Source organism: Plectropomus leopardus, chromosome 4 (genome assembly GCF_026936395.1).
Source record: "Plectropomus leopardus strain MGB_pleo_1.0 chromosome 4, ASM2693639v1, whole genome shotgun sequence".
Lineage (NCBI taxonomy): Eukaryota > Metazoa > Chordata > Actinopteri > Perciformes > Serranidae > Plectropomus > Plectropomus leopardus.
Window position 1 is genome coordinate 13,876,051 of NC_142179.1, and position 25,023 is coordinate 13,901,073.

The 25,023-nt window shown below is 39.7% G+C and overlaps 2 protein-coding genes across 6 annotated transcripts; one reads left to right on the forward strand and one right to left on the reverse strand.

Annotated features, from left to right (window-relative positions):
* Window positions 1–698: 698 nt before the first annotated feature.
* On the reverse strand, window positions 699–4,853 carry LOC121944834 (ATP synthase F(1) complex subunit alpha, mitochondrial-like). Its single transcript, XM_042488750.2, has 11 exons — window positions 4,718–4,853; window positions 4,177–4,252; window positions 3,715–3,884; window positions 3,263–3,436; window positions 2,793–2,959; window positions 2,371–2,671; window positions 1,982–2,206; window positions 1,757–1,864; window positions 1,291–1,435; window positions 1,028–1,178; window positions 699–905 (listed from the first exon to the last, which is right to left on the reverse strand). The coding sequence occupies exons 1-11, from the start codon at window positions 4,775–4,777 to the stop codon at window positions 827–829; spliced, it is 1,656 nt and encodes a 551-aa protein (XP_042344684.2). The 5' UTR covers window positions 4,778–4,853; the 3' UTR covers window positions 699–826.
* Window positions 4,854–6,594: 1,741 nt separating this feature from the next.
* Window positions 6,595–23,688, forward strand: ark2cb (arkadia (RNF111) C-terminal like ring finger ubiquitin ligase 2Cb). Of its 5 annotated transcripts, none has more exons than XM_088076609.1 (9): window positions 6,611–6,900; window positions 7,837–10,911; window positions 11,036–11,363; window positions 12,821–12,952; window positions 14,538–14,667; window positions 14,848–14,952; window positions 15,349–15,444; window positions 16,012–16,115; window positions 20,018–23,688. In XM_088076609.1, exons 2-9 carry the CDS (start codon window positions 10,791–10,793, stop codon window positions 20,133–20,135), a joined length of 1,134 nt encoding a protein of 377 aa, XP_087932735.1. In that variant the 5' UTR covers window positions 6,611–6,900; window positions 7,837–10,790; the 3' UTR covers window positions 20,136–23,688. The 5 variants fall into 5 exon arrangements, with proteins under 5 accessions (XP_042343973.1, XP_042343974.1, XP_087932735.1 ...); XM_088076608.1 differs by having other exon boundaries at window positions 6,613–6,900; window positions 7,776–10,911; XM_088076610.1 differs by having other exon boundaries at window positions 6,613–6,900; window positions 7,776–10,911; window positions 12,824–12,952.
* The last annotated feature ends 1,335 nt before the right edge of the window (window positions 23,689–25,023 follow it).

The following is a 25,023-nucleotide window of genomic DNA, read 5'->3' on the forward strand; positions in this document are numbered from 1 at the left end:
ATAGGTATCGTCTAAAAAAAACAATATACATCTACCCCCATAAATAACATGCAGATTAATTTATTATAAAAGTTAATTGTTTACTATTTAGGCATTTTCCATCATCTTTTGCAGAAAAAATGCCAAAGCTCTTGCTCCATTTCAAATGTGTAAAGTAAAATGTGCATTGATATCACTGAATGCAATATAGATGTGACAGGCCAGACCTCAGCCACAAATATTTCTCTCTGTACTAACTTTACAAAGTCAGTGGCTGGGAGCACGGCCTCATGGGATATAACAGAGGACAATACAAGCTGGATTTGATGTGACAATGTCACTGAATTTATTACCATAGTATCAAACATTTCACCCCAACACGCAAAAGCACAGCTGAGAAACTGGGCTTACAATTCAGTCCTTCCATCCTCTGAAAACAGTGAGGAGCAAAACAGACACTTGTCCAGTCTAAACATACTCACTTCCCTCTTAAATATAATGCTCTTATGAACAACTTGTTACAGTAAACAGAATTATGATGGTGGATTGTTTTGCATGTCACCTCTAAGTTTTGGTACACTGACTTACTCAAACACAAATTCAAGCGTTGTGTGTTTGTTCACATTTGTCTTCTGCCGCTGGTGAGATCTGCTCACAGGGCACAAACCTAAAACACTAAACTCACTGCAGTTATGTGCACAGAAGAATTTTACAGCTCGTTAGGGTTGTAAAATTTTATTTGGAGAAATCTGTACATGGAGGTTTTGGCCTTCAGTGTGTTCACATATATAAGCATAACGGGGACACAGACGGGTAGCGCACTGAAGATCAAGAGAAGTGCTATCCATTACTCAAAACTGGACAGGAAGCTCAATACAATCTGCTTCAGTTTAGCGTCTGATGCCTCTGAGATTTTGCCATCAGCCCTGAAACAGAAAACAAATCAGGTCAAATTAACACTTTTCGAACTGCAAATAAATGTTTAACTTGTGTTTTGCTTTTGTGGATGATTCTTCAAACATGTTATGGCTGAGAATTTGTTTCTCACCTGATTGCAGCGAGCAGGTCCTGGTGCTGGCTGAGGATGTGCTGCAGGAAAGCCTTCTCGAACTTTGTGATCTTGCTGGGCTCCATCTTGTCCAAGTGACCTCTGACACCGGCGTAGATGACTGTGACCTGCTCCTCGATGGCCATGGGGGCTGGAGGAAGGGATGTCAGGTTAGTTTTGAATTTTAAGACATAAAACACCAGCTTAGAATTTCTGTTATACTTCTTGGGGAAACAGAAACTGTACAACAGGTTGACACTCACAGTACTGTCCCTGCTTGAGCAATTCAGTGAGCCTGACACCCCTGTTAAGGAGCTGCTGGGTGGCAGCGTCCAGGTCAGAGCCGAACTGAGCGAAGGCAGCCACCTCACGGTACTGAGCCAGCTCCAGCTTCATGGTACCAGCCACCTACAGGGAAGAAATAATGCATAACATTAACACACATTTGTCTGGACTACTTTAAAAATTGCAAGCTCTTTTTATTCTAAATACTGAGAACATTTGCACGTCCTCTAGAATATTTTTTTTCATATTCCTGCCTAGCTCTTTCATTTTAAACAGTTAGTTAAAACATCTTCAGTCTAATTTTTTCTGCTCTTTATATGCTTTTCCGTGTATCAAACCACCAAAGTAAATCACTTGTATGCACAACACAACTTTGTAAAACAGCCAGTTCTGAAATTGAGCTAAAACATTCAGGTGATATCTACATTTTAAAATAAAACCCACCTGCTTCATGGCTCTGGTTTGGGCAGCAGAGCCTACTCTGGACACAGACAGACCCACGTTGATAGCGGGGCGGATACCCTTGTAGAACAGCTCAGTCTCCAAGAAGATCTGCAGCAAACACATGAAAATATTACAATGTAACTTTTACTGAAAACAGAAAATTAAGCAGAATATTTCAATTTTGGGGCAAAACCATAAGCCATAACCAAGAATATGAGTACAAACCTGTCCGTCTGTGATGGAGATGACGTTGGTGGGGATGTAGGCAGACACATCACCGGCCTGAGTTTCGATGACGGGCAGAGCAGTGAGGGAGCCGCCACCAAAGTTGTCGTTCATCTTAGCAGCTCTCTCCAGCAGACGGGAGTGCAGGTAGAACACATCACCAGGGTAAGCCTCACGACCGGGAGGACGACGCAGCAGCAGGGACATCTGACGGTAGGCAACAGCCTGAACGGAGGAGGAGGAGGAGAGATTTTCTTTTATTATTTTTTTTTTTAACCAAGACTGCACTTAGCAACACTGCCTGAATTTACCAAGACATTCGTGAACTGATCATCTCACATTTGAATTTTTTTTCTGGTTTACTTTCCAAAATCTATCTGGGTCTTTACCTGCTTGGACAGATCATCATAGATGATCAGGGCGTGCTTGCCGTTGTCTCTGAAGTACTCTCCCATGGAGCAGCCGGAGTACGGGGCCAGGTACTGCAGAGGGGCAGCATCAGAGGCGGTGGCAGAGACCACGATGGTGTACTTCATGGCATCGGCATCAGTCAGCCTCTTCACCAGCTGAGCCACGGTGGACCTCTTCTGTCCGATGGCGACGTAGATGCAGTACAGCTTCTTCTTCTCGTCAGTTCCATCGTTGAAGCGCTTCTGGTTGATGATTGTGTCAATGGCAATGGCGGTTTTTCTGCAGAGTGGAGATTAATTATTCAGATAGCATACTTTGCTTTTACAGTAAAACCTTGGCTTTGAGAATGACACCATGTCCAAATAGTCAGAAAAATATCCATCTATGACCAAATATTTACCCGGTCTGCCTGTCACCAATGATCAGCTCACGCTGGCCTCTGCCAATGGGCACCAGGCTGTCCACAGCCTTGATTCCGGTCTGCATGGGCTCCCTCACAGAGATACGGGGGATGATACCAGGGGCCTTCAGACCCACACGCCTACGAGTGCTGGAACCCAGGGGGCCCTGAGTACAAAATTAATGTGCATTTTAAAGATGAAACCATATATCAAGGTGCCAACAAGTGTGCTAACAGTGCGATTTAACATCAACAAGTAACAACTCTAATATTTCAATTCTGATCAATCAGGAATTTTACGTCTCATTGGTGTTAAGACAGTTACACATCTACTCTAATCAGGAGGGAAAAATCTATATTTATTCTTGCTTTAACAGTCCTTTCAGCTCTTCTGAATGCTCAAAACTTAAGTTTCATCAATAGTGATTTGATATTTTTACTTTAACATAAGTTAAATTGGCTCAAGTGACCTTTCCATCGATGGCGTTTCCCAGAGCGTCCACCACACGGCCGAGCAGCTCCTCACCAACAGGGACATCCACGATGGCACCAGTTCTCTTCACGATGTCGCCCTCCTTGATCAGCTTGTCGTTACCAAACACCACAACACCAACATTGTCGGGCTCCAAGTTCAGAGACATGCCCTGGAGGAAAAAATTCAATCATATTAGCAGAAATTTTGTTTTATTCTGTTCTTTTTACATATAAAAAGATAAAAACAAAGTTAAACTGAAGATGCTGGTGTTTCCTGTATCATTTTAAAAAAGGTACACAATGTTCTTTCAGTTTTATCAATTCAAGATGACTGAACTTTGTGTGAAAATACTAGAATTGGTCTTTAGTGTAGCTTTAAATCAGTGCATTTAAAACTTAGCCTGCGGAAAAAAACATCTGTGTTTTATAAATATCCTTTCATACATACCTTAAGTCCAGAGGAGAACTCCACCATCTCTTCTGCCTGGACGTTCCTCAGCCCGTACACTCTGGCAATACCGTCACCGATGGACAGCACACGTCCGGTCTCCTCCAGGTCTGCAGAGGTGTCTGCTCCCATGATTTTCTCCTCCAGGATTGAGGACACCTCAGCTGTGCCTGTCAAAGACAACACATGCAAGTTATAAATCTTATTATTACAGACTGTTTTTGTTGTTTTAAAGTAAGCTATATATTTGAAAGTCTTTACAAACATATTTATAAATACTGATGAGCTTGTCTGACCATTGATTGCAGGTAAACATATGAACCTGTTGAATGCTATTATGTAAATTTGACTATGCATGTTCTGTAAAAATAGTGCAATCATTGACCTTCATCAGTCACCTTTGAGAAATGGCCTACAGTGTGCAGGATAAAGTTTCTGTCATGTTGTTTTTGACTTTCTCACCTGTCTTCTGCAGCCATGGTCTGTGTGTGTGGAGGTGATTGACCCCAACGCAAGCGGCCGGAACAGCCTTGGACACCTGATTTAATAACACGATCGATCGTTAATTGCAAAGAAAAGTCAACAACACATATTGCGGTGCCAGTTAAAAACATGCACTTTAAAAAGCAGAGCTGGTGTGACTGTGTGCAGCGGAGCCGACATGCGCTGTCAGGCTTCCTGACCTTCAGAGCGTGGCTGAATGAGCCGTTAGCTGGTAGCTAGCATTAGCTCGCATGCTAACTTTAGCACCGCTTGCTGCAGGACAAAGACTGGCGTTTCACAAGGGCAACTTCAACAAACACATTCAGTACGTCGATTTCAATATTATTAACGCGATCTTTCGTTCAGGAGAGCTTAGCAGCGTGCAATGCCGCTTTGAACCGATGACAAGTTAGCTAGCGGCCTTAACATTACCCTTCACGCCCACAAGGTTCACGCGGATATTTGATAAACTTGCTGCAACATCCTCATCAGAAATAGATAATTCAACTCAAATACTTACAAATCCAGCCCTTCTTGGCAGGGTCCTGGCCAAAGCTGCTGCAACTCTCACGGATAACATTTTGTCGGGTTGCTAATGACCTGTCCTCCAGCACCAGCGGCTTCGACCTGACTGAATGTAATGGCTGAATGAACTCTTCTTCTATTTATGTGACACTGACGTTAAATCTCATTCACTGCTCAACTCTGCCCCTGCCGGCACGGAGATGATACTGCATGCAATATTTTTTTTAACTTTATTGTCAGTTCACAACTCAAATTCAAATTTAAATTCAAAGAGGCTTTATCGGCATGACCAGAGTGAAACAGTATTGCCAAAACGCATTTTAGCAGCTGTTTTTAACAGAGAACAGTACAAAGCAAGAACAACTATACCTAATTACACTATACTATAACTTATACTATACTATAACTTGTTGATGTATATTTTATTATTCCCTGAATTCCTGCCTTTGCTTTGTCTGTTGTAAACAGCTGCTTTTAAATGTGCTGTATAAATAAAGTTATGATTGTTATCATTATTATTATTATTATTATTGTATCAACAACCAAATATAATGCAAACTGAGCAAATGGATGGACATCAACAACAAATACAAAAAACCCAATAATAATAATATAATGATAATGATAATAATATTGCAAATAATAAAATAATAATAGTAAACTGTGTGATAGTGTGATAGTGTGTGTGTGTGTGTGTGTGTGTGTGTGTGTGTGTGTGTGTGTCATAGTGTGGCAGGTAAAGACGTATTCTGCTGCCAGGCTGCAGCTCTCTGTGCTCTCCCATCAGGAATGGTCATTTGTTTATGTTTGTAATGAAGTCACAATTAGGATGTCTGTGTTTGAATTGGGGGAATTTTTTGTTTGGACTGGCTCGAGTTTTGCACATTCTGTTAGGAATTGCAGCTCTGTGTTGATTTTGTCTTGCTTGCAATGAAGAGCTTCTCTTTGGGGAGCCATGATTGTTTGTATCGGCCTGTCTCGATGGCCAGGTGGTGCTCACTAAGTGTGTGCTTTGTCAGTGTAGTTCTGTGTTTAATGTCAGTCGCTGTCGTCAGGTAATCTGCCACAGTGTACTGTCTGTTTAGGGCCAGATAGCATTGCATTTTGCTTTGTGTTTTAGTTTTTGTGACCTAATGGGTCATGTAGTTTTGCTTCTGGTGTGTTATAATTTGGCTTACTCTGATTGGTTTGTTCTCAACTCTACCACAACTCAACAACTATAGATACTAGTGGTCAAATAGTACTCCAATACAAGTGGAAGTATCTAAGTCAAACTGTTACTGAGTTAAAGTACTGGGGTATTTACTTTTAAATATAGTTAAGTATTCAAAATACTTAGCTATTTTCAGTATAATGCGGCCCAGTTCAACACATAGCAGTGTTTCAGATTTGTAAAGTAAACAATTTAAACTTGTTATGCTTTAACCTATATATGAGAACATACTTTATTGGTAATAAATTCCAATAATAAAAGAGATTCAATAAGATTAGGGGCACAGTCTCCACAAGGGACAAAGGCAATAAGACCCTTTATTAAGTTAAAGATAACCATGGGAGTTTACAGGTCAAATATGTTTTTGATGTAGTATTTTTACACATAAAAAGCGTTGTATGTCTTTTACTTTCGTTTATAGATCAGTTATTTTCTCAGACTGTTTTCTTGTGCAATATTCTTTTGTTGGATTATATGTTTATTGTCTTGGACAAAAAATAGAAAAGTTTGCCATCGAAATCTCAATCAATATGAGTTCAAGGATAAAGTTTAATATTTTTCAATGTAGTGTCTGTGTAACATTTTCGTCCGTTCATGAAACAATAGGCGATTTATAGGCCTATATACATTTTTTTTTCATCAGAGTGAACTGAAAAGGCTGGATAGTTAACCTAAAGATACCTCCAGCTTTGGTGCCGCAACATCGCCCTCTTTTGCTCCGGACCTTAAATGACATGTCTGCTTTTGTCAACGCCAGCCGAGCAGCGAGTCAGACGGTCGTTTGGGTTTGCCTGTGGTGCTAACCAGCCAGCAACAACCAGCCGCCTGAATGTAGATCCGCATGGGCTACTACTACTCTTTCTCTCCAAATAACCCGGCGGAATCATAAGATAAGGATCCCAGGATGGTCTTAGTGCATGTCGGATACCTGGTTCTTCCTGTATTCGGCTCAGTAAGAAACAGAGGTACGGTATTAATATTCATATCGATCCAAAACATGTGCCCTGTTTATCTTAATATTCACTGCAGCTGTTGGCTAGCTAGCTTGAGCTTAGCCGTCGGGTTAGCTCTGAAAACTAACCGTCAAATTAATCGCGAAACTGTCCGTAACGTGATATTATTTTAATTTATATTAACTGCGCATGAATATAAACAACCGAATGATGTTGTTTGCCGGGTGAAATTTACCCGAATTTTAAGAGAAATACCGCCGCTGAAGATAAGCTAACTGGCTCGTTGGCTCAGACTATGTCATGGAACGGAAACATTTCTCACAAAGGATTTCACATGCACGGGGCGTGCTGTCCAAAAAAAAAAATGTCCAAAACAGACGTCCCCGCTTATGTCAGACAATGTTAATTTAAGATGCATGTTATTGATGCGACTTTTATCTCAGTAACACTATAACGTGTTGTTATTTAATCCGAGGCGCTATCGTGCATTTGCACTGTAAAAATACCGCAAAATAGACGTAGCCTTTCCAGCCAGTCAGCTTATCTGTGCCTGGATGATGTCATTTGAAGATCATCTGCTTGTGCTCGCGCTCGCCGTCTTTCCACCGTGATTTCAGTATTTATTATCCGTGTCAATTGGCCAATCGATACATGGCCAATTGCCCGGCGAGTGTGGACTTCCGAGCCATTACAGTCGCCTATTTTTTTTTTTTGCATTATTTGCTAATTGGCAATTCAGCAGCTGTTTGTTTGAAGCTGCCGAATTGCAAAAAATGACCCCGAGTCACAGTTAAACAATAAAGCTACAGTGTAACATTAATTTCATAACAGTGGCATCAATGATTTCATTGTGCTTTTATTTCTGTTCTTATTTCCCTGTTTCATAGTATGGAGGCTGGCTCTACATTCTGCATTTATCAGATCTTTGTCGTCCCCCCCATTGTGTAGCTAATGATCATCTGCTGCTGTGTGGTGTGGCGTGGCCTCTGCCTGTTCTCTGCATTTAGCTGTATTGTGAATCCCTTCTTCATTTCCTCTTTCCATCAGAAGACGACATTGGTATTAAAAAGCACCCCCTCCCGAGATGTATTCAGCCATAGACTTTCCATGTTAAGCAGACTAAAACAATAGCTAACACGTAGTACAGAGCACCTTTTTGTCCTTTTTTTCTGTCAATTTGCTGTAGCACTGAGTAAATACATTTTAGCTCCTTTTTAGATATCAGTTGAATGTCATTGTGTACCTCCCATCCAGTCTTGATAGACAACATGCTGTAAATTCCTGTAAAGTGGATACATTTTGCATGATCTTAAATACTGCACTGCATCGTTGAACACCAGAATTTGGCTCATCTTCCTTCTCTTCACACAAGGTGCAATGTACATGACTAAAGTGACCTAAATTAAACAAATGAACAAAAGAAAAGCATGCAAATTGGAACCATATGCATGCCATTTTTATTGTCAGCATTTGATCACTTGAAATGACTGAAGGTACACTGCACCTGCACACAACAACCTGCCATAACTGTCTCCATTTTTGTGTAATCCTTTTGTTCCCTTTGCAAATTTCAAGCTTTGAATCACACTGAATTGTCAGGGCCGTTTGCCACTTAGGGGCAAATTAAACTCTAAATATTTACGCAAGCAAAACATGCTCACTGGTGGTTCATCACTTCCCAATTTTCCCCACTAACATGAGGCCAAAATGCTATCCATTTCACAGGGATGCCTATTTTCCTGCACTGCTAAAGAGATCCTCTATTAGTAATAACGTCTTTATTGTTTGGTTGTGGTCTCTCTTTACCTTTTGTTCTGGTAATAGTACTTTCAATGCATGGTCACATTTATGATTCATAATTTTTTGGTTTTTGTTTTTCTACATTGACTAGTGAAAATCCAATGTAATCTTTCTGTAGTAAAGATGTACCCTGCTGTACTGAAATCATGTGCTGTAGCCAACACGTCTGCTCATTGGATGCCGCTTTTGTTCTTTTTAACCCTATATGGAGCATGGTGGGCCTTGCCTTCAGTCTATGTTGTTTATTTTTGTTGCATGGATTTATACTATTATTACAAACAAACAAGAAAAAAACTACACAAATTCCACATATACTAATATTTTTCAATAAAGAATATAGTGTTTTTCCTAACCTTCAGTGTGCTTCTTGCTGATTTCCATTTATTGTCCTCCCTCTCCCTTGTCCCTACCTGCCCCCGCCCCTCCACCCCCTCCCCACCCACCTCCTCTCCCGCTGTGACAAAGATAGACAATTTCCACGCTTCCTCCATCACAGGGCCTGAATGAGTCTATCTGCTGTCATTCATGGTGATCGTTTTCACTGAGACGCTTGAAAACGCAGTGTGCTACTTACAATCTAGACTTGAGCTTTTTTTTTGACCCCGCGGCAGCAAGGTCGCCCTCTTGTCTGCCCGGCAACACTGACGACCTGAAAATATTGCTGGAAGGTCACACTGCTTATTTTTTGCTGTGTGTGTTTTTGAAATCACACTGCGTTTTTCAAGCGTACTTCAAGTAAATGCAATGTAGACTTTGCCTATTTCCTCATGATTTTTATTAAAAAAATCACTGTTTACAGTAGAATTCATGTCTTTTTCACTGTTAAAGAAGATTAAACTCAAAATGCACTGAAATCTCTAAGAACTGCACAGTTTTAATATCTGAACTGGTAGACTTATGTAAAATTTACTGCTTTAGTTTCTGCCAGATGGACGAAACAGAGCACAGTATATTGAATCCACTGCAGACCTAACATGCCTTCCTCTAGCCGGGACTTCCTCAAAAGTTTCTAATCAAATCTGTTATTGCATTTTCTCAGCTTTTCCATAATCAGAAAGGTCTTTTGAAAGCATAAGCACAGTATTAAAACCATATTGCACCATGGCACAAGAAAGTCTGTATTCTCCCTGTTGAGTTTCCACAGCAGTCTGTTCACTGCAGTTGCCAAATAGCTGTGGTTGGAGAGAGTAAAAAAAAAGCATTCAAGCTATTTCCTCTCTACTCCTGAATGTTCATATGGGAGAAGAACAAGTAGAGCTACACCGTATGTGTCACAAAGATATAGTAGGTTTCAGTGAAGCACAGATGTGTAGTAATGCAGATTTACTGTCTGGTTTCTTTTTTAAGAAGGAAGGAATTGTTCTTTATGGTTATATAGATAGAGACTTGGCACCTGTAACAGTTTAATTATCTTATAGACAGCCAAGTACTAAAGGTTTTACTCAGGGTGCACTGACCCACTGTCAGCTGCAGAATTTACAAGAACTGAGCCGCGCTGAAAACCGTATACTGCACTGGAAAATCTGACAAGTTGATCTTACTCAGAATAATCTTGGAAACCGATTGCCTTAAAAAAAGAAAAGTAATCACAACTATAATTTACTTTGTATCTAGTTGTTAAGTGTACTTAAAATGTAGCTGTATAGACGTTATTTTGTGAAATTATTGCAACCTAAAAATGACAAGTGGAATGACTTTATTTGCATCTTAAGTAAACCAAGTTCATTTGACTTTACTTGATCATCACAAAGAGGATTTCAGCAGTGATGAAGTTAGGTCTGTGAGCTCTGCAAAACTTGGTTTATTGAAGTTGCTAAAACTTGGAGAGATTGATTTGAATTAACTCGTCTTATTTTAGTTGCAACAACTTCACAAAAACTAATAAAATATGACAACATTCTAAGTAAACTAAACAATTAAAAATAAAGTTAACATAAATCAAGACTAATAGTATATTTACTAAAGATATTTTTAAGGCAAATGGTTTCTTAGATTTTTTTAAAAAGTGAAATCAACCAGACACATTTTACGGTGTGGTAAATTCATCTGTTCTGATCCAGTGTGAGAATCAGAAGACCAGGAGTCGAACCAGAGGTCGGAAAATGCAATTAAAGAAAGGAAAAGCTCGCGTTTTGTGTGCAGGACCCAAAAACGGTTGTCATGTTCATGGTACTTGTGGTAACCATCATTTTCCCACCCCCACAGAAGTATTTTTCACCCTAGGTAAGAGGTAGGGCTTCATTAACATGCTATATCACACACACAGTGACACCACATTTCACCCACAATTAATTCCAGCTAATCTCTCCCCTCGGGTGCCTGACAACTTCTGCTTATCCCCCCACAGGATCCCATTTCAACCGGCAACAGCAGCAACAGCAGCAGCACAGCCATGCTACCTCTTGCCGGCACTTCCAGTTAGGTCCTCAGGCCCCGCTGCCCATGGACTTCCCCATGCCCCACCCAGGGCAGCCACAGTCAGGCATTAACCCCCACCTGGCCCCACCCGGCCACCAGCATGGCCCTCCGCTCCACCCGCCTCTCAACCCCATGCCCGCCCCCCAATTCCAGGACATCCCTGCCCCTCCCTTCCTACCTCAGGCATTACACCAGCAATACCTCCTCCAGCAGCAGATCCTCGAGGCCCAGCACCGACACATCCTGCCACCCTCCAGGTATCCACGCACAGTTGCAGGGGAATTTAAAAGTACAAGAATAATTTAAGTTTAGATTTTTTTTGTAAGGGGGTTGTATGGGGTACACATACATAGGCAGTATATTCAGGGTTCCCATTGGAAAACCTAGAAAGGTCATGGAATCTTGCAATCACATTTTCCAGGCCTGGAAAGTCATGGGATCAGTGAAAAAAATCATTGAAAGTTTTGGCAACGTCATTGTTTCAGTGATCCTCAGTGTTGGCTGTGGCCCAGGAGGCAGAGCTCTAATCTGAAGTAGGGTTTGGGGAAATGTTTTGAAGTTTTGATCATAAAAATGTGTAACCCTGTGTATTACATACAGTAGATTTTGGACAGTTTGTATACGAAGGCTGAAGTCTGACACACAAGCTAATCAATGTACTGCTGCGTAGGGCTCAGCAACAACATGAATTTTAACCGCTTAAAAAATCAATATCAGTTTGCTATATTTAGATTATTTTTACAGCATTACCTTAATGTCAGACAGTATTTTCCGTCTGGGAATTGGAGCTGTTATATTGCACTCTTTGAAGCCAGACTCCATTGAGAAAAACAATGATTTAACATCACTGAACACAGAATCTGCTGGTTACTTTGTGTCATTGTGTGATTTTGGTGTTTTACAGGGTAAGCATGGATTTACTAAAGTCAAACAATTACACAAACTAACTAACTCTTTTCTTTTTTGTCATTATTGTAAACCAGTTGTTATCTACGGCATCTTTTGCATGTCTGCCCGTCCTGGAAGAGGGATCTCTCATTATCCTCTGCCGCTCTTCCTGAGGTTTCTTCCATTTTTCCCTCTTGTTTCAGGGGTTCTTTTTCGGGAATTTTTCCTTTGGCGATGTGAGGGTCTAAGGGCAGAGGGATGTCGTATGCTGTAAAGCACTCTGAGGCTAGCCATGTTTTGTGATAATGGGCTTTATAAATAAAATTGACTTGAATTCACTTGACATTGAACAGCAGTAGAGCAGCAGCTCTGTGTTAAATGAGCTAAAATTACTGTTTTTGCCAGTGGATTCGGGTGGCTTTGGTGAGAGCATAGATTGGCCACAACATGCTGTTTGACGAAAGGTAAAGTGGTGACAATATTTTAATGTAGTGTACACTTTAACTGATACTGATTTCTTTTTGGCTAAAATATGTTTTGCTGCTGAGCCCTCCACAGCAGTGCATTGCTTTCATGTCGGTACTCCAGTTTGCTTCTCCAAACTGGGGGCACACAGACCATCATCTACTGTATGTAATACACTGAATATATGTAAGTACCTCATACAGCCCCACTTAAAAAATCGGAACTATCCCTTTAATGACAAAATGTTTCCAGTTTCATGGTTCAAGCAGACTTTTGGAGACTGTATTATATCGACCATTTCTTCTTCTTTCTTCTTCTTCTTTTTCTGGGTTGTTTTCAAATGCTTGTTTATTTGTCTCAGTAGACGCACCCCAGAGAGAGTTCCTCACCAGCCCCACAGACTGCGGCCCGGCTATGAGTTTGCGCCCCCTCTTCATGTCCCTCCTCAGCCTGTGGTGCAGCAGCCCCGCTACCTGGCTGAGGGCACAGACTGGTAAGCAGTAAACTTATATATATATATATATTTATTATATATATATATATATATATATATATATATATATATTAGAAAAGTACATTGTTATGATTAAAGTTTCGATTTTGTACCAACAAACTCCTAATAAGCGATACAAAATAATATAACACTCATTTTCACACCACTGATAATTTAATTTGAAGTAGAAAATGAGCCCAAAGCAAATCAACTCTTATTAGTCACTGAAATTGGGAATAAACACCATACACATCTCACCAAATGTAACATTAACAGATTTTCTTTTGCACGGTAAGAAGTGTTACAAAGGCAAACAATACCAGCTACTTTGTTTTTGCACAAAGTACATTGCATATTTCTGCAGCCATGATACTTTAAGGTGGACATCCTTTTTTGTTAGCTTTTTCTTAGTTTGACTGCTCCAGACTGCTGTCAAATCTGGGTCAGGACCAAATGAAAGATGTCTAAGACCAAGTTGAAAAGGATCCCAAAGAAAACCATTCTCACCATAAGTGTCATTGGCAGTAAACACTGCACATGTCTTGCTAATGTTAACAAATTAGGAGTTTTATACTGAACAGGTTAGATGAGCTGTAGCTACCCACACCAACCTCAGAAGACTGAAAATAAAAAATGATATAATGTTTTGATACAATAGTGGTTGGCAAAATGTGAACAACAGACAATATATCCACCAAATCACAGATGTAAAAAGAATTCTGGAAAAAAATGTTGTTTTTTTTTTAATCGCTTTCATATTACTTGGGAAATGCTCCCAGACGTATAGTATTTTATCTCTTATATTTCTCTCAAGACTGCACTAGGAAGCAATAGATACTTGATTAAGATGCTATAAATAGCAAACAAATAAGCTATTACGTGGAATTGGGGAAAGTAGATCCCACTCACAGGACCAATGGCTTGTAACTGTTTAGGAAATCTTGATGGAAAAATGTAGACACATCTTAAGGCCTCCAGAGGCACAACTGAAAATGGGGAAACTGACATTTCAAGACTCAAAACAGTAAAAAATTAAATGGTACCACAAATGAATCCAACAAATGTAAATGTGTTTCCTGTGACATCCTGAGCAGAGAATAAAATCTGTGTGTTTTCTCTGTTGTTTGTTGCGGTGAGCCGGTCTGGCTACGTGTGCATGGTGGAACGTGTGTGTATCCCACTGGCGAGCTTCTCTCTGGCACTCTGCACTGCGCTCATACAGAGGTTACCACTGATATTAAGATGATGTTGTCTTGGAAGGATAGCGCCCACCCGCGGTTTCCCCCTCGGTTTAAACTGTAGTCTGTAATTTTTGCAAAAACATCTTACCAAAACTGCTTCGATTTTTCTGCCTTGCTTGATTATTTTCATGCACTCTCAACACACAGCCCACTTTTTCAATTAGTTGAGCTTACTCCACAATTGAGTACCGCTGGTTGGGAATCACAGGCCTAAATACTGCTGTTGTTGTTATGAATGGCCACTGTGCTACAAAGAAATCACTGGTATAAAAAGACAGTTTGTCAGAAACATGCAATAACAACTTGTGTGCCATTGGCTGACTTGTTTTTCGGTTTCTGTGCAGGGATCTAAGTGTAGATGCTGGGCTGCCCCCCCACCAGTATCACATCCATCCGCTGCCGCAGCACTATCAGCACTACTTGACCTCTCCTAGGATGCACCACTTCCCTAGAAACAATGCCTCAACACAAGTGGTGAGCTCCTTCTGCCTCAGCACAATCAATCATGTTTGTCTCGATGAACTCCCAGCGACTCTCCTCTGGGCTTCTCAGAATAATCTCGATACCCAGCAACCGGGGATAACCTGAGTTACAGCTTTTTTCTGAATCCTGCTGCAGAGCTGATTCTAGCTCCTTTTATCTGTCATCTTCCAGGTTGTCCACGAGATCAGAAACTACCCATATCCCCAGCTGCACTTGCTGGCTCTGCAGAGTCTCAACCCCTCCCGCCACGCGTCTGCTGTTAGAGAGAGCTACGAGGTTCGTGCCGCTGCTTCCTCTCTCTCTTTCCTCGGCAGACACACCAGTCTACACTCATTTATCATTGTTTTCTCTGTGACCAATGCTCTGGACAGGCTTGAGTGTGTAACTGATTTTCTTATTTCCAATTACTGCGGCTTCCAGATGCCTCAAATGGTCCAACTGCCTTTAATCTCCTGACATTTGTTTTCATTTTAACAAGATGCAATTGTTTTCTGAGAGCCTCTTTCCTGTTCCTTGAAGCCACGATTTAATTTTAGTATTCCACGCTTGTAAGCCGTCTGCATTTGAATATTTTATTATACAAATGTTAATTTTGTTTATCTTGGCAGGCAAATGCAATGACTTTGAACCTACCTACCTAAAAGAATGAAAAGACATATGCTTCCTTTGTAGGAGCTCCTGCAGCTGGAGGACAGGCTGGGCAGTGTAAACCGAGGAGCGGTCCAAACCACCATAGAGAGATTCACTTTCCCTCATAAGTACAAAAAGGTAAAAAGAAAAGTAGTCAGCTTTTTACTTTCTGAGCTGATCATTTTTGATGTGGCGTGGTGCAGATGAAGGCAGTGGGCAAGAAATAAGTAGAGCTAGATGTGAGAGACGGGGCTGGAAAAGGGCAGCGCTGGGTCGAAAGGATCAAAGAGCGAAGACGAGAGTGGAAAGAAGGTCATGATTCTCGCAGCAGTTCAAAGGTCAGACTAATTTCCGTTTGCAGATTAGTGAGACAGGTCTGCAGTGTGCACAATTCAAGGCGAGGGATGAGTCATCCAGCTGTCTGCAGATATGTGCGTGGAATGAATTTAAAAAACCGTCTACACAGAATATGACCCAAATACTGTGGAAAGAGTGTCAGATCATTTGGTACAATGTGAGTGAGAAGAAGTAATTGAGTCTTTTCCATCTGATTTTTTTCCCCCCTCTCAGATGCACGATGAGGTGACTCTTTTCTTCTTCTTGTCTGGGCTGACTCAGAGACACCCGTGGCATAAACAGCTCCTAACACGCCGCTGCACGACACACTTTAATAATTAAAGTCTGTTTGCCTCTCGCTCTCTGCAGAGAATACCCCAGGACCTGAAGATGTGTCTGGATGATGAGGAGCTGGACACCGATGAGAAGTGCACCATCTGTCTGTCAATGCTGGAGGATGGCGAGGATGTCAGGTACAGCTATGTGCTCATCTTTTGTTTGTTCAAAGAGGGAGAATGCTGGTTATGCAGATGTGAACACAAGCTGTACATGCAATGTGTTGTTTTCTAAAGGGGAGATATTTATTTCACTTGTCCTCAGTTACATGCAGCTTTCAGCAGTTTTAAAGCATTGGTATGGCAATGTCAGACCGCTGGTTATTTTGTTAATGACTCAGTCCATGACTCTATTCCACTCTGAAATGTCTTAACATTTACTTAATTGATTGCCATGAATTTTTGCATGACTTCCTGTAGTGCCACCAGCAGGTGACATTTGTGGTTTTTCAAGTTGGGATGTCCCAGTCAATTTTTTTGCCCCCAGTCTCTGTCTAAGTCATTTAATATTGAGTATTAGTTCTTACTAATGAGTCCTGATCCAATACTTTTCTAGATGATACATTTGCACAATACATACTTAAAGTACATCAAAGTTATGAAAATGAATCAAATGTGATGCAATGCATTAAGGAAAATGCCTGTATCCAAGCTGTTTCCTCCTGTTTAAAATATATATATATATTATTATTTTAAAAAAGGCTTTTTAGTGCAGCATTGTTTTTTTGGTTTGTTTTTTGTAACCAAAAAAACCTCGTAAACATATTAGAATATGTCTTTATAAATAGCTCTTATCAGTTAGGGTAAGGCAGGGCACACAGTGGCACCAAAAGCTCCAGCTGACAGCGTCAGCCTGCAGTCTCCGCCACAGCGATGTGCTGGTCATCCAAAGTGATGAATTCTGTTACCGTCTCTGTAATCTTGTTGGTGTTATTGCCCTCTCGTGGAAATGTCTCTTTCTTTTCCTTTAAAAGTATCCTCCAGTGTTTGTTACTTCTGTGCAGCCTTTACCTGAGTTACCTGAGTGAACTCACTCTGCTCTGTTTAGTTTCTAATTACCATGTTTAATTAGCATATTTGTAGCACTGAACGCAGCTCTGTCACAATCACCTCGGAAAATGTGGTTGCAGTATTTCCACAGGTCCTTAAATATTCTTAAAAGGAATGAATTCATTAATCTAAAAAAATAAGAGCTTAATTGGTATTAAAATCGCCTAAATAAATCTTTCAAAAGTTTTAAAAATACTTTGATGTTGGCTCATGTTCACTATTATTATTACTTTTTTTTTTTTTTTTTAATTTTGGTCGTTGTAAACTTAGTTTTAAATTTGCATCCTAGTGGCATTAAAGAGTCTGAAAAAGTCTTAAACCTCACTTGCCCTAAGCCTAAGCTGTAGGAACCCTGTGGTTGTTGGATTGCTTTAGTTTCACAATTTAAAATATGTAGTAAACATTTTAGATGCATCCTTCTACAATTTGTTCTCTCCCTTTACAATACCTGCGTGACAGGTGATGTAAAACAACAGACAAGCTTTAGGTTCAAGTTCAGTGTAGCTGATACAGATCAGTCAAAAATGCCTTGATCGGATGATGCTGAGCTTTGAGACTGGATACAGACGTCACTAGTTTTTGGTAAAATATCGGGGCAGTGGTTTAAGAGATTATCATGATATTTAGTTCAGACATTTATTGCCTCCTTGGGATGAACTGTAATAACTTCAGGTCAAAATTTCAATGTTTAAAACTTTGGTTCAGGGGTAATTTTTCTGCAAACCTGATGGCACACCCTAAACCTCAGCTGTACTTTGTTCATTAGTCTTGTTTCCCAAAAAGGATTATTTTGGTGAGTTCGTTGTCGATTAGAAGATTTAAAAAATTTTTTTTATATGTTTCTTGTCTGGTGAGGCTTTGCATTGGCTTGAAATCCTGGAGACTTTATGGAATGTCTCATTTGTCCACAATATTTGTTTTTACGTCCAGCCTCTACAATGCGGTGGACTTACACAGTATTGTGACCAATTACTGTTTCAGGTTGTTTGGGGGAAAGCTGCTTGAGGTCTTTTGTCTCCTCAGACAACATTTGCTAATTTATATATTTATATTCACGCCGCTTTCCGTCAGAATGGATGCACAGTCATGGCGTCTTAGCAGTTTTTAACCGTAAATTGGTTCTGCCATGTGAGTTCAAAGCATCAGGTTTGAAAATCCTATCACAGGATTTCCTCCAGCACCTCATCGTGAAAATACCGCCTGAAGGCAACATTAGCATTTCACACAATCTTATGATGTGTGTCCAGTGTTGTGATTTGCCGAATTGGCAAAGTGACAGAGGAAGTTATTTTTTTACTCTGTGAAGGAGAAAAGAGAGGAGAGAAGAACAAAGATGGTCAAAGCTTCAGGTTTTCGGGGGTCAGGGGTATGTTTGTGTTTGAAAGAAGAAAAGGAACAGTGATACAGTGATTACAGTTTTCTTGTTGATTGTTTGGCAGCCTGTTGTGTTGAGAATCCAAAAATTCTCTGATCTTTCAGGCATTTATCATTCATGATGTTTCAGGCTTTGTTGAGTTCACAAGGTTCAAGTTAAAGAAATGTGAAAAGAAATGTGGATTTTAGCAGCAGTCGCAGTTTCCCCACAGATAAAATCAAATGTAAAGTAAAATTTGATCCCAAGACGTCACTTGAGATGCATTCTGGTGTTAAATGTGAACCACAGTTGGACAAGTCAATCTATTCGCAACACAATCTGGATACTGAGCATGTCAGCACCCACGAATCACATGCGCATAGGATATTTAAAGGGTATTAACTTACTAAGCAGAGCATCCGCAGCTGCTTATGACAATCTTTTGAGATTTTGTTTCTTGTCATCTCATAACCAGCTCATATAAAATACAGTATATTAGACTTTTTCAGGGACAGAACAACTAAATCTCAGACTTATTTCCATCATTGTTGCTGGTGTTTACACAGTGCAGCCAACTTTATCAAGACAGAACCAAACATCCAGCGTCTGATATTGAAAATATTAAGAAGTAGAAACAAAACAAGGAAAAAGAAATTGATTAATAAGAACAATCAACTGATGTTTTTCTTCAGGGAGCAGGCAAACTGTTATTTTCAGTTCATCTGCAGATTGCTTTCTTGTCTAAATCGATTGTTTTGTCTATGAAAATTCAGAAACGTATGAAAAAAAAGAATCTCAGGTTTGTAGATGACCTAATCAAATTATCCAATCAGCAGTCTTGTGTTATCCAATCAACAGTCCAAACCCCAAAGATAATTAGATTACTATCAATCTCTATGTGAGGAAAAAAAATCCCCAGAGAAGCTCAAAACAGAGATTTCTTTGGCACTGTTGCTTAAAAAAATGACTGAAACTATTACTTAAGTATAAAAATACTAAAAGGTTATTTTGCTGTTAATTTAATAATTTGATTAATGTTACAGCAGAAATGTTAAAAAATACTGAAGACAGAAAACATCAAAGCTTTAAGACAACAGTTTGACATGGATTAGTCTCCAAATATAAATGAACAAAGAATCCAATCTTAAAGATTATATCCTAATCTGAGAGACTGCTTTGTAAACACAATTCTCTCCAGTATAAATAAACATGAAATAAACCAAATAATAAATAAACTAAACTAAATAAGTAAACCAAATAAACTAAAAAACAATTTATTGGATTATCTAAAAAAAAAGAAGAAAAAAAACACTGTCACAAAGCTTGAAACACAACTGTTTATCTTTGCTCATGTAATTTTCCGTTTACATTGAATCAGGCAGAAGGTAGATGGCAAAGTCTTTTTTTTGCTTTTTTTCCCCCAGGTCATTTCATTGTTTTTTTCTTTCAATTTCTCTTTTTTTCAGGTTATTTTCTTGTAACTTTTTTAGTGATTTCTTGCTAATTTTTGGGTTATTTCTTGTTAAATTTCTCATTGCGTTTTTCCATGTTTTTTTTTTTTTAAATGAAATCAATGGCATCATTTGCTTAGGTTTCAATGAGTTAAATCATGACTGTATCTCTTCTGTGTCCCTAGGAGATTACCCTGCATGCACCTCTTCCACCAGGCGTGTGTGGACCAATGGCTGGCCACCAGCAGGAAGTGCCCCATCTGCAGAGTGGACATTGAGACCCAACTGACCCCCGACAGTTGATAGCTCCGGTCGACTCCCGCAGCTTCGGATCTGGTCTTGTGAATTCTCCATTGCCTCCCGTCCGGGGGGGGGAAGCTCTGCCAAACACCCCTCTCTTCCCCTCTGCATCACTCAACGAGCCTGCCTTCTGAGACAGCTGTGACAGAGGGATCAACAAAGCACACTCACCTACAAACGCAGCGAGGGATCGAGGGGTTGATGCATCGATATGCGGCTGGACTGATGGTTGCTGTGAATGGACTGTGAAAGGTAGGAGCGGATGGACAGATGTGCTGAGGCTTCACACACAGATTCTGTGCACCCTGTGTACATGTCTCCATACCGCCATCGAGAGAGGACACCCTGACAACCGACCTCCCCAGCTCAGTGTGGCGTATTAAGGCCATTTCTCCGCCACTACATCTCTCCCCCCCTCCCCAGGCCTGTGAAAAATCCTTTAAGCTGCACTCTGCCCAAGCCCTCAGCACATCTGTACAGAACATTATCAAATGATTAGCATGAGGTTGTTTGGTGTGAACTCTCGTAGCTGAACGCTTGTGGTGTAATGGAGTATAGTACTGAATAAGTATTTACAGAGTAACAGTGTTGTGTAGCAAGCAAAAGCCTTTTGAGAAATATGTTTGTGAAAAATAAACCTACAGAGAGGGTGAATACAGCTCAGATAAAAGGGAGAATATTCAGCGTGTTGATTAATCATGAGGAAAGAGTTAGCTGTGTTAAAAAAAGAAAAAAAAGAAAAAAAAAAGGCCAAAAATCCCTCTTTCTTGTCTAACATGGTTTTGGATTTCCAGTTAGTAGATGCCATCAGAGTTGATGCTAAACCCGCTAACTGCAGGCATGGCTTCCAGTGATCTGTGTAGTGTCGTAGTCGGGCCTCTATTATCTAGAGCAGAGGCCTCAGATGTGCATGCTGTATGGCAGGCTTGGGCTGTGTCGTTAATATTGTGGAGCAGTAGAAACAGGGACTGTGTCTGTGCATGTAAACCGTATACTATGACTCTGATGATCCCACTCATTCATAGAGGAGGACAAGAATGCACCTAATACCCCTTTTCCCCCCTCCCCACTCCATCCGAGTAGACCAAAGTTGCGCTCAGACACCGATCTCAGACCGATGTAGCATTTCTCTCCTGTTGGGATTCAAAGAGCTGCTTGCGGATCCGTGTCTAACCGCAACTCTTCTCTGTTGCCTCGCTCATGGCATGATCACATGCCATGAGAGGCCGGCATGGGCTTGAGGATGCAGTGCCTGAGGTCTTGCCATCCGAGTGACTAAAAATCCGACATTACCAGAACCTTATTGCCTATCAAACAAGCACATGTGATTTCTATCTACAGCGAATCGCCTCTGTCGTGCTCCTTTTCATTTCAATCTAAGTTGCTCCCACTGTTTGATCAAAAAGAAGACTGTGTATCTGGTGTTACAGGGAAAATACAAAAACTAGTTTGCCTGTGATAATGTGCTAGAATGTGTATGATTGTCCCCCACTCCCCCTCTTCCCCCCATGGTAGTAGTGTATGGTATTGCTAGAACAACTGTGATACGTTCAGTGATAGAAGCCGTTTTCTCTATATCATGCATGAACCATGTCGGCGTAGTTCACTTGAAGGAGGGTGAAAGGGAGAAAAAGCCATCCATTTGAAAAATACCAAACAATTGTTCTTAATTTTTATTTTCAATTGTCTTTTTCTGCCATTTTCTTTTTCTTCTTGTATTTTTTTTTTTTGCTCACATGCCAATTTGGACATGGTACTAATATGCCGAGTCCTTGTCCGTTTTAACCATAGTGAAGAAAAAGCTGCAATGCTGCAAAAACATATTTATTGTTGTTATAATGTAGCTTGTGTTTTGTAAATGCACTATAATATGGAGTTGCCTGATTTTTTTGGTTTGGTGGCGTGGGTTCTTCTTGTCCTAGATTTTGTGTTTCGATTCAGTTACAAGTATTTTCATGCTTCCTTGTGTATTATTGGAGGGTAACTTGACTGTTTGTGTTGCGTTTTTTTTTCTTTTTTGTATGAAAACCTCCATCCAAAAAACTACAGATGGATGAAAATGGAGGTTTTGCTAGTTCACATAGAATGCTGTGATTAAAGATGCCTTAAGTATTTAACAATCATTATTTATTACTAACTGTAGCTAGCTAGCTATCGTGGTGGAATATTTAATGTCTCTATCTCATAACTTTGCAATTTAATCAATATATTTATTTAAAATAACACAAAATATTAAAAAAAAGAATACCTCATTATGCATTGGTCGGTGGGGATGCTTCTGCATGCCGTCTGTGTTTTCTTTTTCAAAGGAGAAAAAAAGAAACCTGTTGAAAAATTGACTTGGGGGGACGTTTTCCCAACACATTTTCTAGCCAGCATGGTGCTGTTGATCTGGATTACATTCCATTCATATCACTGCTTTATTTGACTTATTTTCATTTTAAAACATCACCCCTGCTTTGATTTAAAGCAGGCGACGGGGTACAACCCCCCTTTTTTTGTCTTAGTACGGCTTCACAATTAGCTTGCTTTTTTGTTATGCGCTTTGTTTCCCATAATCAAGTCATATTCAATTTTTTGTTTTATTTTGACCATGCTCATGATATTCCATCATATCTGGATCTCAATTTTAGAGCTTATTCTTATTTTAGGACCCACATAATGAGCTGTATTATTTGTCCTTATGTATCGCTGGCAGTTGCTTTGTGTGGGATATTTGGGAAGTATCTAACATGCTAACTTGAGCCATTGGTCTTATTGAGCAAATTTCTGGTGTACTGTGGTTATACAATATAGATAGCGTGTTTTACACCTGGGTATAATAAGCTAACTACGTTTTCGGTGTGCATTTCTTATTAATACTCTACTAATCCTGCAAATTATTACTATAACATGTATTGGATTGGAATGAAGCTGGCTGGTCTTACTATTATTATTATTATTATTTCATTTCGTGCTCTCACTGGCCTTACCCCATGTCCTCCACAGTGTACCCCAATACTCCAGAGCGAACTGGACAGTAGCCATAGTATTAACTCAAGCTGATGAACCGGAATGAACAGTAGAACTTAAAGCACAAGCTTTTTAATGCATGTCCTTCTCAGGTTTTCCTATGTGTATGTGGGAGTAGCTCTGTAGATGTGTTTAATATGATGCTGTACCTTCTTGAATATTTCAGATGTTTCTTTGCTGCTGAAAAAATGTTGATTATTAACCTGCCAGTGAAAAAGGGAAGTGGCCATCTTTGTACAACACACTGCTGTTTTGCTGTAACCGCGCAATGTTTTATGATCTTGAGTATTTTATAGAAAAGTAGAAGTATGTATCAATAATATGAAAGCAATAGCTAAATCATAATGAAGAATAACATGATCAGTGAATATTGTGGAAAATCTTTAGATTCACTCTGGGTGGATTTTGTACTGTATTTATTACTAATGATGATGCAAAAAGTTGCATAGCTTAACCCAAACTGTTCTGTCTCTTTTTTATTTATTGTCTTGTATATGATCTTTTTGTATGTGTTTTTCAAATAAACTGCCTAAAATGCTGACAACTCATCTACTTTCTGGTGTTATTTGGCGTCCTGTTCGGACCTTTGACTCTCTGCACGAACTCGATTTGACCTGACCCAACGGGTTTGTTTCACTTTTCAAGTTTTTTTTTTTTGTTTGTGTGTTTTTTTTATTTAAAGCCCACCTCAAACAATTCTCCTAAAACACGTATCCAAGGTGTACATGGACAGCTGCTCTTGTCCACTTATTAGCACATGTACATGCATAGTCTTTAGATAAAATTGCAAAGTTTTTTCTCACACAGTCAGAATCACTGTAATTCTGTTATTGCGCTCTGTCGGCTTAAACACACTGAAATAAAATGTTTATTTATGTTTGCCTCAATGTTTTTTTTTTAAAAAAAGATACTGCAGATAACTAGAACTGGAAAGTATTAGCTGGAAAAACAATAGGACCATAATATGAAGTCTCACATAGTCCAAATTCACCATAGATAATATCACAGAAAATAAACATTTTAAACATATGTTTTAAAGTTAATTCCTGGCTCTTTGGAAAAAAAAAGAGGATAAAACAATGTACTGAATGTGTAAATATGAAGAAGAAACTAATCAACACAGACATAAATGTCTATTTAGGAGTGTACTGTATACAAAAACACTTCTAGAAAACCTCGATTGATAAGAAAAACTGTTTTTTTCCCCCTTGAAACTACATAGGAGCCATTTATTTATTATTTCTATACATGTTTTACAGTCTGTTATGCAAATAAAGGGTTAAAATGTGTGATGGAGCTTCCGAGTGTCATTTACTACTTACTTTTAAATCACGTCTGAAAACGTACTGTTATAGTAAGGCTTTTCCTAACAGTTGACAGTATTGCGTGCATGTATGTTTGTCTTTGTGTGTATATATAGGTGTACTTATATGCATATGTCTCAGAATTATTGCTTTTGGTTTTTGGACAGCACTTTGTGTTTTCGCTTGAAAAGTGCTCTGCAAATAAAGTTTATTATTACATCATTTATTATCATTATTATAACACTAAGACCCATAAGTCTTGGGCAATCACTGTGGCTTTTCCTGCCTTAAAACTACAGCAAGTTCTGCTCTTCAGCTCAGGCCATAATTTGGCTTTAGGTCTCTTAGCAACCAAATTCAAAGCTCCTGTTGGTTCAGAGAGCACTGAATTGAAACCTTAAGTAAGAATTCTTGCGTTTATCAATCTGAACAAAAGATAAATAACATCAAAGTTCTGGATAGACACTATCTGATGTTGTTGACTGTGTGATAAATTTGCTGGTCTTTAGCACACTGGTGCTTTGTTTGACCGGAGTGTGTGCCTAATCACTTCATTGATTGCACCTGTGACAATT

Coding starts and splice junctions, on each gene's coding strand:
- LOC121944834 (XM_042488750.2), bottom strand. CDS start 4,777: ATGTTATCCGTGAGAGTTGCAGCAGCTTTGGCCAGGACCCTGCCAAGA. Junction 4,253..4,717: donor TGCCAAGAAGGGCTGGATTT/GTAAGTATTTGA, acceptor TTATTAAATCAG/GTGTCCAAGGCTGTTCCGGC. Junction 2,960..3,262: donor GAAACGCCATCGATGGAAAG/GTCACTTGAGCC, acceptor TTTTGTACTCAG/GGCCCCCTGGGTTCCAGCAC.
- ark2cb (XM_088076609.1), top strand. CDS start 10,791: ATGCAATTAAAGAAAGGAAAAGCTCGCGTTTTGTGTGCAGGACCCAAA. Junction 10,912..11,035: donor AGAAGTATTTTTCACCCTAG/GTAAGAGGTAGG, acceptor ATCCCCCCACAG/GATCCCATTTCAACCGGCAA. Junction 11,364..12,820: donor CACATCCTGCCACCCTCCAG/GTATCCACGCAC, acceptor TATTTGTCTCAG/TAGACGCACCCCAGAGAGAG.